Source organism: Myxine glutinosa, chromosome 1 (assembly GCF_964187855.1).
Source record: "Myxine glutinosa chromosome 1, kmMyxGlut1.1, whole genome shotgun sequence".
Taxonomy (NCBI): Eukaryota; Metazoa; Chordata; class Myxini; order Myxiniformes; family Myxinidae; genus Myxine; species Myxine glutinosa.
The window spans coordinates 14,596,411-14,610,110 of record NC_136261.1 but is presented as its reverse complement, the minus strand read 5'-3'; the positions used below and the strand labels follow the sequence as shown (position 1 = coordinate 14,610,110).

Sequence of the window (13,700 nt, the reverse complement as noted above, 5' to 3'; positions counted from 1 at the left end):
CCATGAGGTCATGGGGCCTGCAAGGCCAACCCCCACTCTGGCGGGGAAAAATGGCCTTAAACCGATCATTCATTCATTTCATATACACATATCTTTTGAAACAAGCCGTTCTAAACCACTTTTAAAGTAAAGATTAACCATAAAACTTATTACCTTGGACGTCTTGCAGTTGACAAGTGTCCCAATGATGTCATGACGTCATTCATTGCGTCAAGACGTCATAATGACGTCATGACGTAGCTTTCCATAATTTAAGGTTTTTGTGGCAAATTTTAGTGGAAGAATATTTTAGATGGTATTACTGACATTTTAGCCATTACATTTTATAAAGGGAACCCCAGTCATGCCAAAGAACAAAAGGTAGGTGAGTGCATTAACATGGTTTTTCCTGGTTAGGCAGCCAACCCACAAGTGTAGTGCTGCCATCTACAAACATCTCTTCTTCAGAATATTAAGACAAAATATTCCAATCAGATTCAGATTTTTCCAAATTTTACGTAATCAAAGTGTTTTATTGCAATACAGAAAATGACAAAATGTGTCTCAACTAATAAAGATTACACAGGTAAGAAAAAACAAACTTTTTAAAGGCAACTTTTTTTTCTATCAGACCATCCTACTGTTTAACTTCGTTAACACTGGTGGCCATGCATGCCATGAGCTTTCTTGAGACATGTGTATACATGTATAACTGTGTGTATAAGAGGCCATTGCCAGGTGAAGGATGACTAATACCCAGTAACAACTACAGTTAAAAAGACTTGATATACATGTGTTGTTATTGATTGTACAGTACACATATAGAGAATCCCAGTCAAAACAAAGCTTATACTCTGTTTCAGGTCCTGAAAATGAATGTAAATCAAGAAACCTGGTCTTGTGCAATGGGGAGATAGCAGCAGGAAGTGAGGACAGCGTTGTAATTACTAAAAAAGGAGCTACCAGAATCAACAATGCAATCGCCGAGAGAGGTGACATCATCAACGTAGCTGACGGAACGAAGGTACACAAGACCTGTCGCTTGAATTACACAAACAAAAAAGACATTGAGAGATATATAAGAAAGCTAAATTAGATTCCACTCCAGCTGTAAAAAGAAGTGCACGTGTGTCTACAGGCCCTTTTGATAGCAAACAGACTGCTTATTCTGTGGGAGCAAAGTTGTGATTAACAAGACCAGTGCTGATTACGATGATTATCGCTTTGTTAGAACAAGCACCTTTGTGGACAAGATACTTTTGAATTGTAAATCACGAAATGATGATTGGACATTTACAGTCCGGGGGCGTGTTGAATACTTTGGTGGAGACCTTCATGCAGCAGACTGTGTGTACCATCATTCTTGTGACGTACATTTTTGCACATTACGTGATATTCTCACGCAGCATAGATTAGGATCAGGCAGCAATAAGAAGAGGAAATTTGGGCGGCCAACCAACAATGATCATGACCAAGCTTTTTTAAGGGTGTGTACCTATTTTGAGGACAACGATGAAGAACAACTGACAATTACAGAGCTTTCCAATAAGATGAAAGGATATTTACGTGATAGTGATTCTAGTGCATATGGAAATCAGTATCTTAAGTCCAAATTACTAACACACTATGGAGATTCTATATTTGTGGCTGAGGGTGAGGGGCTACATGATATCGTGACTTTTCGAGAAAAGACAAGCAAAATTCTACGGGACTACTTTAAGATGCCAAACAAGGATGACGAGGAAGCCCAGAAGAAAGCAATAACAGAAACTGCAGCGAAGCTCATCAAAAGCGATATCAAGACCATCATTACACCTATTAGGAGTGAGTATCCCAAAGCCACAGATCTGAAACTTGAGTCAGCTCTTGAGTATGTTCCCCGTAGCTTGCATTACATGCTTCAGCAACTTCTGGTCGGAAAGGACACTCAGAGGAAAGAAGCAAGTATAGGACAGTCAATTATTCAGGCAGTTCGCCCAAGGACAGTTATAGCCCCGTTACAGCTAGGACTTGCAGTACAAATGCACCACCACTTCCGCTCTAGATTCTTGAGAGACAGTCTTTCTGCCATGGGTTATTGTGCCTCCTATTCAGAAGTTCAAAGGTTTGAAGAAAATGCTGCGTCTTCTGTTGCTCCGGATATTTTCGGTGGTCAAACAACCATAAGTGATATGATGCTTTTATTCGCCGCAGATAATGTTGACCATAACATTGTGACTCTCAATGGGAAGGGTACATTCCATGGAATGGGAATGATAGCAGCTGCAACCCCTGGCACTCAAGTCAACAACACAATTCTTTGGCAAAAACTGTGTGAACTTAACATCAGGAATGATACCAAAATTCCAATCAAAGATTACCATTTTTCAAAGAACGTCTGCTGCAGCATCAAATTCCAACCCCTACCTCCGCTGAATGAAGAAGTCCACAGAATTGATCTGCTTTGGGAGCTGTCCTTCAGATTTCATGTACAGCTCCCAAATTGACAAGGAATGATGAACACACTGAACAGTAAGCGTGGACACCCAGGACAATCATCTGTGCTGTTCCTGCCAATGATTGATATGTACCCTGGAGACAAGACATGTATCCTGTCGACTCTTGAATTCATATGCAATCTTGCGTCAAAGTACAACATTTCGCCTGTAGTCACTTTCGACCAACCACTCTTTTGGAAAGCTTCTGAAATTGTGATCGATGTTGAAGACAGTAGCCCAGTAAAAGATGTTGTCTGGTTACTCAGCAGCTTCCATACATTAATGAACATGTTGGGTGCTATTGGGACATTGATGGAGGGAAGTGGACTCAAAGATATCCGAGAGACCATCTATGGGGAAAACGCTGTGGTACACATGAATTTTTCATCAGATTACACGTAATTACGTCATGACATGACATCATTCATGACGCAACGAATCGCATCATGGCGTCATTGGGACACTCCTGTCAACTGCAAGACATCCAAGGTAATACGTTTTATGGTTAATTTTAACTTTTCAAAGTGAATTAGAACTGCTTGTTTCAAAAGATATGCGTATATATTGGACATTTTGGTCCGATGTTGGCCATCTTGTTTGACGTCAAATTTGGACCCTTTCTGATGAGCCAATTTCGGCCTACTTTTGATATGTTGTTCTCTGGATCAAATACTACAGGAAAACACCATAAAACGTTTTCTTGCAATTTTTGGGGGTTAGTCAGCATAATGATCCTACTCGTGGCTTCTCTTCAGAGACGGTACCTCCACCTAGCTGGGATACCACTCCCTCTGATTAACAAGGCTCAACAAACAATATTAATCAGGTCAGATTACCGCACCTCATATTACCAAGGCAACCAATGTACTTTGGCCTGAAGGGTGCTCCAGTGGCAGTTTCTACCAACCTGGGCTGGTCGCTACAAGGACCAGCCTGTGTCCTGCAACAAAGGGCAATTCGGAAACATTGCTTGTTTGCTGCCGTCATGCCTTCATCACCAGACCAAATGAAAAATGTGGAGACTCCGGCAGACTGAATTCTGGAAGTCAACCTTTTGGGGAGCAATGTCGGTGGACATACAGGCCTTACCCGTCCCTTCACAGAACAAAACTTGGAATGACCTGGTTGCGGCTGCACAGCAGTGTCTCAACCGGGTGGCCTCAAATAAAGACTGTCCTACCTTAAGCACTCACCAGTGTGGGGAGAAAGAGAATATTCTGTTTCAACGCTCACGGCACGATAGTTTTCCAGACACTTGCCACGGGAAAGGATTTACCCTCTGAGGTCGACTGATCTCATCAGAGTCGGAGGAAGACTACAACAGGTGGATATCCTTGAACAAGGTGTTGTGCATCCTTTTGTTTTGGATCCTCATCATCAAGTAACCAAGCTCCTCATTCGAGAATATGATGCCCAACTGCTTCACTGTGGTCCAGAGCGAATTCTCCCTGAATTGCGTCGCAAAAAATTGCTCCGCAAGTTTGGAGCAAACTCGCGAGATCTTGTGGGCGACGTCACAGATTTTCGAAGCTGTACACGTTCTCCACGTTTTTGAAGTTGTCATTGTTCACAATTGTATTTTGTCGAAACTATATTTATCTTTCGGTGTGTGAACCTATCGTGTGTCCCGAGGAGGATTCTCGGTGTTAATCTTTCATACATTAATCGTTTCTGTTCACCCGGCATGTGCGGCCTTGCCTTAGGCTTCCCCGGTCTCCCGTCGAAGTTTGTTCACTTAAGTTTCTTCCTTCGCTGTTTTTGTTTGGCTCTTAGATGTTTCCCTTCTCCCCCGAACTTCCCCGAACATCTACTCTTTGTCTAACGTTTTAATCCCCCCCCAACCCCCCCCAAAAAAACAAAAAAAACAAACATTTATTTCCCTTTCTCCACATGTCTCATCGTGTGCTTCTGTCCCCGTGCGCTGTCTCGCCCCGCCCCCATTATCTCCTTGCCTTCCACCTTTTGCCCTGTTCTCGTGCCTCATGGTTGTCCCTCTAAGCTCCCTCTCCCCATTGGTATTTTTGTGAATATAAGACTGTTCTTCACGGTTTTGTTTAAATATGTTTAAACTTTCCCCTGCAGTATTTTATTCAGTGGTATATTACAACACGCTGTTTTTCTTTCTATTTAAAAAGGCTCCTTTCAATTCCCTCTTCAACTCATTCCACTTCAAAAAAAAATTCAATCTCTTATAATTCTTTCTCACTACATGCTCGAAATTCTCATTCATTCCACCCCTCCTCCATCGTTCTTAAACGGATCGCGAACTTGAAAATCACGATAAACCCAATTTGTTATAAATGTTCGTCTTTCATTAATCATCCACTTTCGAAACTCCCCCCTTGACCCGCCCTCCCCTCCAAATCTCCCACCTTGCCCCCCCCCCCTAAACTCACCCCTCACCCCCAACCCCTTCCCTTCAAATCTCACCCCCTACCATCCCCCTCCAATTCTCCCCCCTCCCCCCTCCTCCTCAAAGCTGCCTTCTTCCCACTTCGTCTCCCTTCTATCTCATACCTCCACCTCCCCCAACCTTCTACTTTCCTCTACCCCCCCTCACTGTGCCTCATCCCATCACCATCAAACTTTTCGTCCTCCTCATCCGCGGCGAGGATGGGGTCGGCGAGGTCACGTCTTTTCGAAGCTGTCCATGCGCTCACGCTTTCGAAGTTAAGTAATTTTTCACAATTGTGTTTTTGTCGAAACTGTATCTATCTTTTGGTGTGTGTACCGATAGTGTGTCTTTAGTAAAATTATCGGTGTTAATTTTTCATACATGTATACAAAATCGTCGGTTAATTCGTGTCGCGTATTTTGAGGCCTAGTAGGCTACCGTGTCCGACCTTGAGGCTTTGTTTTTCTCTCAGTGGTCCGTCCATTGTGCTGCAATTACTTTCGTTCTCTGTTTTTGTCCCAGCCTTTCACCCCATACTTCCTTGTTTAAAATCTCAACTCAAAAATATATATATATATTTCCTTCTCTGTTCTTATTCGTTGTTCTTATTCATTTATTCGTTGTTCTTACTGTTCGTTCGTTCTTCGATCACGTGTTTCATCCCCACTTCCATTTTCCATTTCCCCAGATAGTTTTCACTGCTCAATTTAAAAATGTTTAAACTTTTCCCTGAAGAACTGTATTCTGTCGTATATTATAACACCTTTATCCTCTTCTTCTATAAAAGGATGCTTTCGACTTGCTCACCAAATCTATTCATACCAAAAAAAAATTCCATCTCTTACAGTTCCTCTTTTCTACAATCCCGAAACTCTCCTGCACTCCACCCCTCCTTCAGCGTCCTCAAACGTATTTTTGACTCGAAGGTCACAAGAAACTCATTTTGCAATAAATGTTTGTTTCCCATTAATCATACACTTTCTAAAATCCAATCTTACCCCTCCCCTCCAAAACTTCCCCATCACCCCTCCCCTCCAAAACTTCCCCATCACCCCTGCCCTCCAAATCTACCCCCTTGCCCCTCCCCTCCAAATCTTCCCCATCACCCATCTCTTTCAAATCTTCCCCCTTGCCCCTCCCCTCCAAACCTTCCCCATCACCCATCCCTTTCAAATCTCCCCCCTTGCCCCTTCCATCGTAAACTACCCCCACACCCCTCCCCTCCGAGACTCTCCCTCGCTCCTCCCCTCCGAGACTCCCCTCTCACCCCACCTCCTCAAAGCGTCCTCCCCGCTTCTTCCCCCTTTCAACTTTCACCTTCATCTCCCCCAGCCTTCTGCCTTGCTCTTCCCCCTCCTCAAAAAACACCTCACTGTGCCTCACCCAAACACCATCAAACCTTTTGTCCGCCCCATTCTTCCCTTTCTCCAAGCTATTCTGAAATCTCTGACACACCTTCAACAGCTCTCCCTACCTCTTCCTCCTCTTCCACATCTTACCCTACCCCTCACCCCCCCCCCCCCTGTTCTGTATCCGATGCTCCCCCTTCCTCTTCATTAACGGTATGGACCTCAAACATCCGGGGCCTTCGCTCAAACTTGACTGATCTCTCCAGACAGGTTGCTTCTGACAAACCAGACGTGATCTGCTTAACAGAAACTTTCCTCCTTCATGATGTCTCTGATTCCTTGGCATCTCTCCCAGGTTACTCCCTCCTCCGGTATGATAGACCTGAGCCTCTTCCTGGAGGTGGGGTTGCTATCTTTATAAAAAAAACTCTCTTCCTCACTCGCCCTGCACTGCCCTCTCTCCACCTCACCCCCAGGAATACCTTTGGCTACGGCTTCCCCTTCGCTCCCACCTTTTGTTCCTATGTGTGTTGTACAAACAGTGATGACTCCATCTACATCTCGCTGTCTGATAATATGGACCAACTTCTATCTACTCATCCCAACTCTCTCTTCCTCATATGGGGTGATTTCAATTGTCACCATGCCAGTTAGCTGGGTGTGGGTACCTCTCTCACCAGCCATTGCTCCTCAGCAAAGGACTTCTGCGACTCACTGGGACTGACACAATCTGTCAATTTCCCGACCCGGATCTCAGTCAACAGAGCATCTTCTCTTCTGGACTTGGTTATGACTAACTTCCATGAAAATGTCTGCTGCTCTTCTTCTGCTCCAATCGGCTCATCGGATCATGTACTTGTTAAAGTGGACATCTCTCTGACCATTTTCAGAGAGCCTCCTCGGCGTCGACGAGTCTGGCATTTCACTCAGGCCAACTGGCACGGCCTTCAAGCAGCCATCAATAATCTGGACTGGTCTCCCATCTCTACCACCTCTGACATCAACTCATCCTGGGAATTCTTCCAAAGTAAATTGCTCTCTCTCATGCACAGATTTATCCCATCTCGTCTTCAGTTGTTTTACCCTTCCTCCCATCCATGGCACACGGAATCTTGTGGTGAGGCTGTTGCCCAGAAACAACTTGCCTTCGTCTCCTGGAAAGCAAATCCAACAGAAGGAAATCTCATTTCCTTTCACAAAGCCCGAAACAAGTGTGTGTCCACCCTCAGGAGAGCCAGGAAACAATATCTCTCCGTTCTCAAGACCGAACTCTCTTATCTGTCTCCCTCTTCCAAATCCTGGTGGCGTCTGATCAAATCTGTTTCTGGTGTTTGTTCGCCCTCCATCCCCTCCCTCACCTCAAATGGCTACACGGCTGACTCCGCATGTGAAAAAAGCGTTCAGAATCATTGGAATCTCCCGCGATGAAGCTAACTCCAAGGGCCTTTCACTCACTCACCGCAGGCAGGTTGGTAGTCTTTCCGTCTTCTACCGACTCCTCTCTGGCCTTGCACCCCCCTCCCCCCCCCAGCTCTCTCTGGGCTCTGTCCCCCAAATATTCCTACAGGTCGCACAAGATCTGCCTGCAACCCTCTTATGGTTAAACTGCCAAAATCAAGACTCTCTGCTCACCTTCACTCCTTCATTCCTCTTTTCTCCCACCTCTGGAACAAACTCCCTCACTCTCTTCAATCCCACTCCTCCCTCCAGATCTTTAAAACAGCTGTTCACCACCATCTCTTATCTTCCCCCATCCAAAACCTTGATCTTTTCTACCCCCACTAATTTCAACCCAAATCCACTTTTTTGAAATACCAACTTCTGTCCTGGAAGTTCTTGGTGTCCTTGTGTTTTATACTTCTCCCACCCCCCCCCCCCCCCCCTTCCCACGCCTCCTCCCGCCAAGCTCTCTCCCTCCCACACATCTCCCGATGTCCCTGCTCTGCAATGTTGTGTTTGTGTGTTTCTCCTTCTCTCCCCATCTTGTCGACCGCTCCCTCTTTTTATATATTTTGTTTGTCTGTTTGATTTGTTTGTGAAATAAATGTTAGCTCTTTCACGAGCCTCGATTCAGTAGACAAAAAAAAAAACAAAAAAAAAAAAAACGTTCCCTTTCTTGTGCCTTCTGTAATCTCTGACACACTATCAATTGCGCTCCCGACCTCTCCCTCTCATCCTTCATCTGACCGTACACCTCCCCTCCCCTGTCCTACACCCAATGCTCCTCGTCTCTGTTCATTAACGGTATGCACCTCAAACATCCGAGGCCTTCGCTTAAACCTGATTGATCTTTCCATTCAGGTTGCTTCTGACAATCCAGGCTTGATCTGCTTAACAGAAACTTTCCTCCTTCAAGATGTCTCTGATTCCTTAATATCTCTTCCTGGTTACTCCCTCCTCCAGTATGATAGACCTGAGCCTCGTCCTGGTGGTGGGGTTGCTATCTTTATCAAAAACTCTCTTCCTCACTCTCCTTGCACTGCCCTCTCTCCACCCCACCCCCAGGAGTACCTCTGGCTACGGCTTCCTCTCCGCTCCCACCTTTTGTTCATATGTGTTCTGTACCGTCCTCCAAACAGTGATGACTCTGTTTACATTTCGCTGTCTGACAACATGGACCAACTTCTATGAACTCATCCAAACTCTCTCTTCCTCATATGTGGTGACTTCAACTGTCATCATGCCAGCTGGCTGGGTGTGAGTTCCTCTCTCACCAGCCATGGCACCTCAGCAAAGGACTTCTGCGACTCATTGGGACTGACACAATCTGTCAATTTATGGACCCGGATCTCAGTCAATGGAGTATGTTCTCTTCTTGACTTGGTTATGAAAAACTTCCCTGCAAATGTCTGCTGCTCTTCTTCTGCTCGAATCGGTTCTTCTGATCATGTGCTTGTTAAATTGGACATCTCTGACCATTCTCAAAGAGCCTCCTCAGCGCCGACCAGTCTGGCATTTCACTCAGGCTGACTGGCACGGTCTGCAAGCAGCCATCAATCATCTGGACTGGTCTCCCATCTCCACTGCCTCTGACATAAATTCTTCCTGGGAATTCTTCCAAAGCAAACTGCTCTCTCTCATGCACAGATTTATCCCATCTCGTCTTCAGTTGTTTTACCCTTCCTCCCGTCCATGGTACACTGAGTCTTGTGGTGAGGCAGTCGCCCTGAAACAACTTGTGTTTGCCTCTTGGAAGGCAAATCCAACTGAAGGCAATCTCAGTTCCTTCCACCAAGCTCGGAACAAGTGTGTGCCTACCCTCAGGAGTGCCACGAAGCACTATCTCTCCACCCTCAAGAATGAACTCTCAAACCTGTCTCCTTCCTCCAAATCCTGGTGGCGTCTGGTCAAGTCCGTTTCTGGTGTTTGTTCCCCCTCCATCCCCTCTCCTACCTCAAATGGCTACACAGTTGAGACCGCACGTGACAAAGCCGAATGCCTCAACTCTGTGTTTGCCTCAAAATCTTGCGTCCCAAACCCATTTCTCTCTGTTCCCACCTTACCCAGTCGAACCAAACTGCTCCTGGACACTGTGTCCTTCTCTCCTGATAAGGTGGAGAAGTTTTTGTCAAATCGCGGCTCTGATTCTGCAACTGGACCAGACGGCAACAGCCCACGGGTCCTGAAATCCTGCTCTGCCGCTCTATCTCAACCTCTCTCTGTTCTTTTCACCCTCTCTTTTGCTCAAGGTCATCTGCCAGCATCTTGGAAATCAGCAAGCATTACCGCTTTACACAAAAAGGTGCAAAAACAGATCCTTGCAACTATAGACCAATCAGCCTGCTCCCAATTATCAGCAAAGTCATGGAATCCATCATTGCTTCAGATATCAAATCCTCCCTCTTCTCCAATGGCTTGATCTCCTATCATCAATTTGGATTCAGACCAGGTCATTCTAATCTGGACATGTTGCTTCTGCTGTCTCAACAATGGATGGAGGTCCTCAATGCCAAACAGGAAATCAGAGATGTCTCCCTGGACATATCAGGTGCCTTCGATACGGTCTGGCACCCAGCTCTGCTCACCAAACTCTCCTCCTATGGTATTCATGGAAATCTCCTTGCATGGCTTGACTACGACCAGAGGAAGTCTGCAATGTGTGGCCCTGAATGCATTTCTCTCATCTCCACCTTCCTGTTCAAGCTGGCGTTCCCCAAGGCAGTGCTCTGGGCCCTGTGCTTTTTCTGGTCTTCATCAATAATCTCTCCGACTCTCTGGAAAATCCTCTCTATCTATTTGCTGATGACTCCACTCTCTGCCGCTCCATTGCTCTTCCTTCAGATTGGCAGTCTGCGGCCTCCTCACTCTCTGCAGACCTAGACAAAATCACAGACTGGTCAAACAAGTGGAACATGTCTTTCAATCCTGACAAATATCTCACTCTCACTATATCTCTCCAAAAATACCGACTGGAAAACCCTCCCATCCACTTTCTCAACAATCCTCTCCAAGAAGTTCTGTCGCTCAAGCTTTTGGGTCTCACTATCTGCCATGATATTTCTTGGGAAAACCACATTTCCAAGCTGGCCTCCAAAGCCAGTCGCCATCTGGGCATCCTCTGTCGTGCGAAGTCCTTCCTTAGCAAACTTGAGCTCCTCACCACATACAAGGCTTTCATCCGCAGCTCAATGGAATACTGTTCCCCCCTCTGGGCCGGTGCTCCTGCCTCACACCTAGCCCCGCTTCATGCTGTTGAAACCAAAGCTTTCAGAATCATTGGAATCTCCTGCGATGAAGCTAATTCCGAGGGCCTTTCACTCACTCACCGCAGGCAGGTTGGTGGTCTTTCTGTCTTCTACCGACTCCTCTCCGGCGTTGCCCCCCCACCCCCCCCCACCCCAGCTCTCTCTGTGCTCTGTCCCCTAAATATATCTACAGGTCGCACAAGATCTGCCAGCAACCCGCTTATGTTTAAACTGCCAAAATCAAGGCTCTCTGTTCACCTTCACTCTTTCATTCCCCTTTTCTCCCACCTCTGGAACAAACTCCCCCACTCCCTTCAATCCCACTCCTCCCTCCAGGTCTTTAAAACAGCTGTTCACCACCATCTCTTATCTTCCCCCATCCAAAACCTTGATCTTTTCTACCCCCGCTAATTTTCACCCCAGATACACTTTTTTTAAATTCCAACTTCTTTCCTGGAAGTCCTTGCAGTGCCCATATGTTTTATTCCTCTCCCACCTCCCCCCAAGCCCTCTCCCTCCCACAGTTCTCTCGATGTCCTGCTCTCAGGTGTTGTGTTTGTGTCCTTCGCCCTCTCTCCCCATCTTGTCTACCGCTCCCCTTATTTTGTGTTTTGTGTGTCGGTTTGACTTTTTGTGTGATTAATGTTAGCTTTTTCACGATCCTCGATCTTGTATACAAAAAAATAAATAAAAATACTGGCTTCTGCGTGGTCGAGAGGCTATAAGTCGTTGCCAACATCAATGCCGTGAGTGCCGAATGTGGCGCACCAACCCAGAGGTGCCAAGGATGGCTGATCCACCACCTGCTTGGTTACGGCGACACAAGTCTGCCTTCTACCCCACTGCAGTGGATTGCTTCGGTTCTTTCACCATAAAATTGGAAGAACAAAGAAACACTGGAGTATAATCTTCAAGTCCCTCACCTCACCACAGTGTATATCTGAATCTCCTGGATGGCCGTCGATGCTGATGCCTTCGTAATGTCCGTCCGTCGCTTCATTGCCTGCAGGGAGAAACCTCATGATATATTTTTGGGTGGAGGCACCAACTTCATAGGGGGAGATGCGGAACTTCGACAAATCTTCTCTGCCCTCAAACCTGTTCTCGCCCAATATCTCGCCGACCGGCAAGTCCGCTTTTCCTTAATCCCAACCAATGCACCACATTTTGGTGGAGTATGGGGGTGAGAAATCATGTCGGTGAAGAACAGCCTATTGGTTGTACATGGAACCCATAATGTGACGGAGCCTGTGTTGCGTACAGTCCACAATGAGGTCGAGAGCATCCTCCACTCCAAGCCTTTGGGTTATGTGTCGTGAGACATTGCTGATATTGTTCCTGTTATGCCCATTGTGCTACTGATGGGACACCATGATGCATCACTAATTTAAGTGGTATGTCCTGCCACGGAGCTCCTCGGCACCACCGCTGGGGTCACAGCAGATCCTTGCATATTCTTGCCAATCATTTTTGGTCCAACTTTATTAATTATTACCTCCCAAGTGTCCAGCTTTGTCAGAAGTGTCAAGAATGAGAATGGAGTTGACCACGGACGATGTGGTGCTGATCGTCGATTCCCAGCTGCCTCGTGCCCAGTTGGTAAGGTCATGGAGACCTTTTTGGGCCTAGATGGCCGTGCTTCAACTGCCAGAGTTCAAGTTCGTGACAAGAACTGTTAAATTCGAGAACTTAAATTTCAAGAACACAAGAATTCGAAACTGACAAGAACTGACCCCTCGCTAAATTGATCCGGCTGTCAAAGTTTAAAGATAACGGATGAGGTGTGCATGGACTGAAAGACTTTCATCATTGCACAAATTTACTTCACAAATTTGGGGATGGCTGTTTGTAAGTCTTTGCTGCTTTATTTACATTCGTGAACGTTTTTGCTGCTGTGTTCAGAAATGTTTTCATACAATCTGTTGATGCCATGTCGTTGTAGTGCGAGACTGTGATTGTTACCTTTTTCTTATCATTTATTTACACCGGAAAGGGATCAGGGGGGCTTTCTGCTTCTTGCTTGAGCCTCGTGTGAGCGTCGTTGTTGCCGCCATCTTTGCCTTGTTTTGTTAAATCGTTGTGCAGAAAAAGAAGTTTGGTGTCTCGTCTGATCCAAACCGATTGATCCTGTTATTATTCCTTGATCTACAGTTCTCGATAACCCTCCATTCCAGAGCCGACTTTTCAGTTCAGCTACCTGTAACGTTCACCTGTTCTGTAGACATTACGAACAGTACATGATTCCCCAATCATGTTTTCCACAGAGAAGGTCGGTACACTGATTTACACCATAAAACATCACCTTGTGAGGTGAGGTACCTGATGAGGTCGATCCGAACACAAAGGTAGATTGTAATCTCATTGGTCCTTGAACGAAGGACGCGTCACGTTAACCCAACATTTTAACACGTGAGTAAAACAACAGGGTTTTTGAACTTGTTCTCTTACCTGAATAATCGGAAGGTACGTTTTGCAGTCCACAGGTATCGGGTTCACCTGCTGCAACCTCCATCTCTCTCGATGAGGATTTCGATCGAAAACCACCTGATAAAAAACCGCCGGACACGATCAACACATATTCGGGGTTTCGCGGAACCAGATTCGTCACGATCAAAAACGAAACAGGATTTTTCACTTTTTACCCACAATTCCTCGTCTGGTGTTCTGTTTACGTTAAAATGGATCGTTTAAGATGTTAGTGTGTTGACTTGGAGCACCTGTCCTGTGGTTGTAATAACACCAGATGGGTTGACTTAGTCTGTCGTCTTTCCGGGTTGGGTAAAATGAGTACCAGATTACAGGTAACAGGGGCACT

At 45.9% G+C, this 13,700-nt stretch overlaps 1 protein-coding gene across 1 annotated transcript in view; it reads right to left on the bottom strand.

The window, feature by feature from the left end:
* LOC137419139 (uncharacterized) overlaps window positions 1–13,460 on the bottom strand; it is a 71,362-nt gene extending 57,902 nt beyond the window's left edge. Inside the window, exon 1 of the mRNA XM_068105315.2 lies at window positions 13,334–13,460. Within this exon, the coding sequence (XP_067961416.2) occupies window positions 13,334–13,397 (64 nt within the window). The 5' untranslated portion in view covers window positions 13,398–13,460. The remainder of the gene's footprint in view (window positions 1–13,333) is intronic.
* Window positions 13,461–13,700: the final 240 nt, after the last annotated feature.